The sequence below is a fragment of the Hyalella azteca genome, unplaced genomic scaffold (assembly GCF_000764305.2).
Source record: "Hyalella azteca isolate HAZT.00-mixed unplaced genomic scaffold, Hazt_2.0.2 contig15061, whole genome shotgun sequence".
Taxonomy (NCBI): domain Eukaryota; kingdom Metazoa; phylum Arthropoda; class Malacostraca; order Amphipoda; family Hyalellidae; genus Hyalella; species Hyalella azteca.
Genome location: NW_025944926.1, coordinates 62,207 through 64,508, shown reverse-complemented (window position 1 = coordinate 64,508; position 2,302 = coordinate 62,207). Strand labels below are relative to the sequence as shown.

At 38.4% G+C, this 2,302-nt stretch overlaps 1 protein-coding gene across 1 annotated transcript; it reads right to left on the bottom strand.

Annotated features, from left to right (window-relative positions):
• Positions 1-1,514: 1,514 nt before the first annotated feature.
• On the bottom strand, positions 1,515-1,997 carry LOC108670924 (neuropeptide F receptor-like; the record flags this gene model as incomplete). Its single annotated transcript, XM_018158419.1, has 1 exon — positions 1,515-1,997. A coding segment is annotated over exon 1 (483 nt), but the record flags the coding sequence as incomplete, so codon positions are not given.
• Between the last annotated feature and the right edge of the window lie 305 nt (positions 1,998-2,302).

Sequence of the window (2,302 nt, the reverse complement as noted above, 5' to 3'; positions counted from 1 at the left end):
CGTAAATCACGTTTTCCATCGATGTATTATTTTTTGTTGTGCATGCTTTATAATTCTCCTGAATCATCACACATTTTTTTGTGAGTATTCGACGGGAACTCTCATTAAATTCTCACCATGTCCGAATTAACCCAGCTTCATGTGACGAAGCCCGAAATTCTGACGTAAATATACTGCACAGGGATTGCATTATTTTCAATTCCCACCGTATCTCCCTGTCATACTGCCAGCACCAATCGTTTCTATAAGCTTATATCATGTACAAGGTTATGTCAGGGAGATCAAACAGCTGTTCATCTGAACACTTGCTGCCACATCTGTTGCACGAAAGGGAGGCGCTATGTTACCAGGAGAGCTGCAGAGAATGTATGAATGGACATGTAAGAGCACAGTTTTGTTACATCAAATTTTAAAGTGAGTTTATATTGACTCCTAAAAAAATCATTGTCGCATACCTTCTCACAGGAAATTTGTTTTAATTTCGAGTGGAATACTAATTCTACTAGATAATTCATATTAATATTAAGAGCCAATAATTCTCTTAATTAAATTGAACCAATGATGTTTTTGTTAATAGAAATAATTATTAATATTAATAATATTATTAATATTATTATTTATATTAAATTATCTAATAATATTAATAATAATAAATAATTAAGCCAATGATGCTTCTCTTGTCAGCTTTCCGAGGAGAAGGAATGAGTAGGTTAATTGACATGAGCGGGCTCATACGTTATATTGTTGGGTGTTCTGTTCAATCTCCGTTTACAAGCGTCGCTTTCTTCCGACTTAATGAAAGGCAACATCGGTAGCATCGTTTAATGACATTGTACGACTGTTGGTGATTTTGTTATTCGACTAATTTAAATGTGGAGCCTATTTACTTAGTAGACTGATCGCCCTCAAAAAATAGGTATGGCTTTTGAAAGGTGAGAGGCATATCGAAAACTGGCAGTGTGGAAATGGGGAGCAGAAAGAAAATAATCAAATTGGTATTTAATTTGAATGTATTTTTCACCGTTTAATTCGTACATGGATAATGCTACGGAACTATTATTTTGAATGACATTTTAAAAGCAAAAATTTGTTTTTAAATTATTTTTTTATAATCCATTCAATGAAATATAGTTCTTCTTTTTGCTTGACAATGTAATTTTAAATTGTGTTTAACAATGCACGTTTTATTTGATAATCATAATAATTGAATTGGAGCAAATCTCATATCCAAGCCAAATTCAAATTTACCTTTTTAGCTGGATTTTAATTTAAAATTTCAACTTAATTTGACGAGGGGAGAGTTAAGTGCTGTACACAGTACGGAATTAATAATCCTAAATTGTATAAGGAAAAAAGTTTTCAAACCTTCAACTTTGACTCTGCAATATAACTGGACAATTATCTATTAACCTCGAAATTAGAGTAAGAAATCGAAGTAGTCTAAGGAGCCTAAAAATGAATATTTTCGATCAAGATCTCCATCGACTTGTTTTACCTAAGGAATTCTCACTCACATGATAACGGTCGAGTGCAATGGCCGTGATGGATATGGTGGAGACGAAGATGGACGTGGCCTGCAGAGTGCCCACCAGCTTGCACAAGAAGGGGGTGTCCCCGAGCGGCCAGTATTGAGGGACGATCTCGAGCAACGTGAGTGGAGTGGTGGCCAGACAAAGCACCAGGTCTGAGATGGCCAAGTTGATGATGAAGACATTTCTGGCGGTCCTCATGGCGGGCTTCCTGATGACGGCGAGCACGACGAGCGAGTTGCCTGCTACACCCACGGTGATGACGGCGCCGTAAACGAGCAGAAGAGCGGCGAGCAGAGCTCCGTCGAGCCGTAAATTGCGCTCGAACTTCAGGATCAAGTCAAAGTTCAGGCCACCGCTCGTGTTCCACAGAACGCTCAAGTTGCGCGACAGGTTCAAGTCGCTTGCGTTCATCTCACTGACCTGCCGGTCTCCCAGAAACATGGCCACGCTCGGTGGTAGCGACATGTTGCCCGAAATAATGTTGATTTGGTCGATTACAAGAGCCATTGAAGACCACAAAAAGAGTTAGCACTGTTAAAGATGTAATGTATCGCTTCATTATGGTAATGTTAGGCACTCAAGAAGTGATTGATGAAAGGGTGCAAGAAACTTGCATGATTAGTGACAGAACTGCGTCCACTTAAGTTCCCTGCACTAGACAAGCTAGCAAATCGCAATACTGCAGTAAAAGCTAAAAAATACACAACTATAGCCAAACAAAAATAGTCAGAGCAGAATTAGAGACAAGTTTGCATAAGCTGACACTTTAT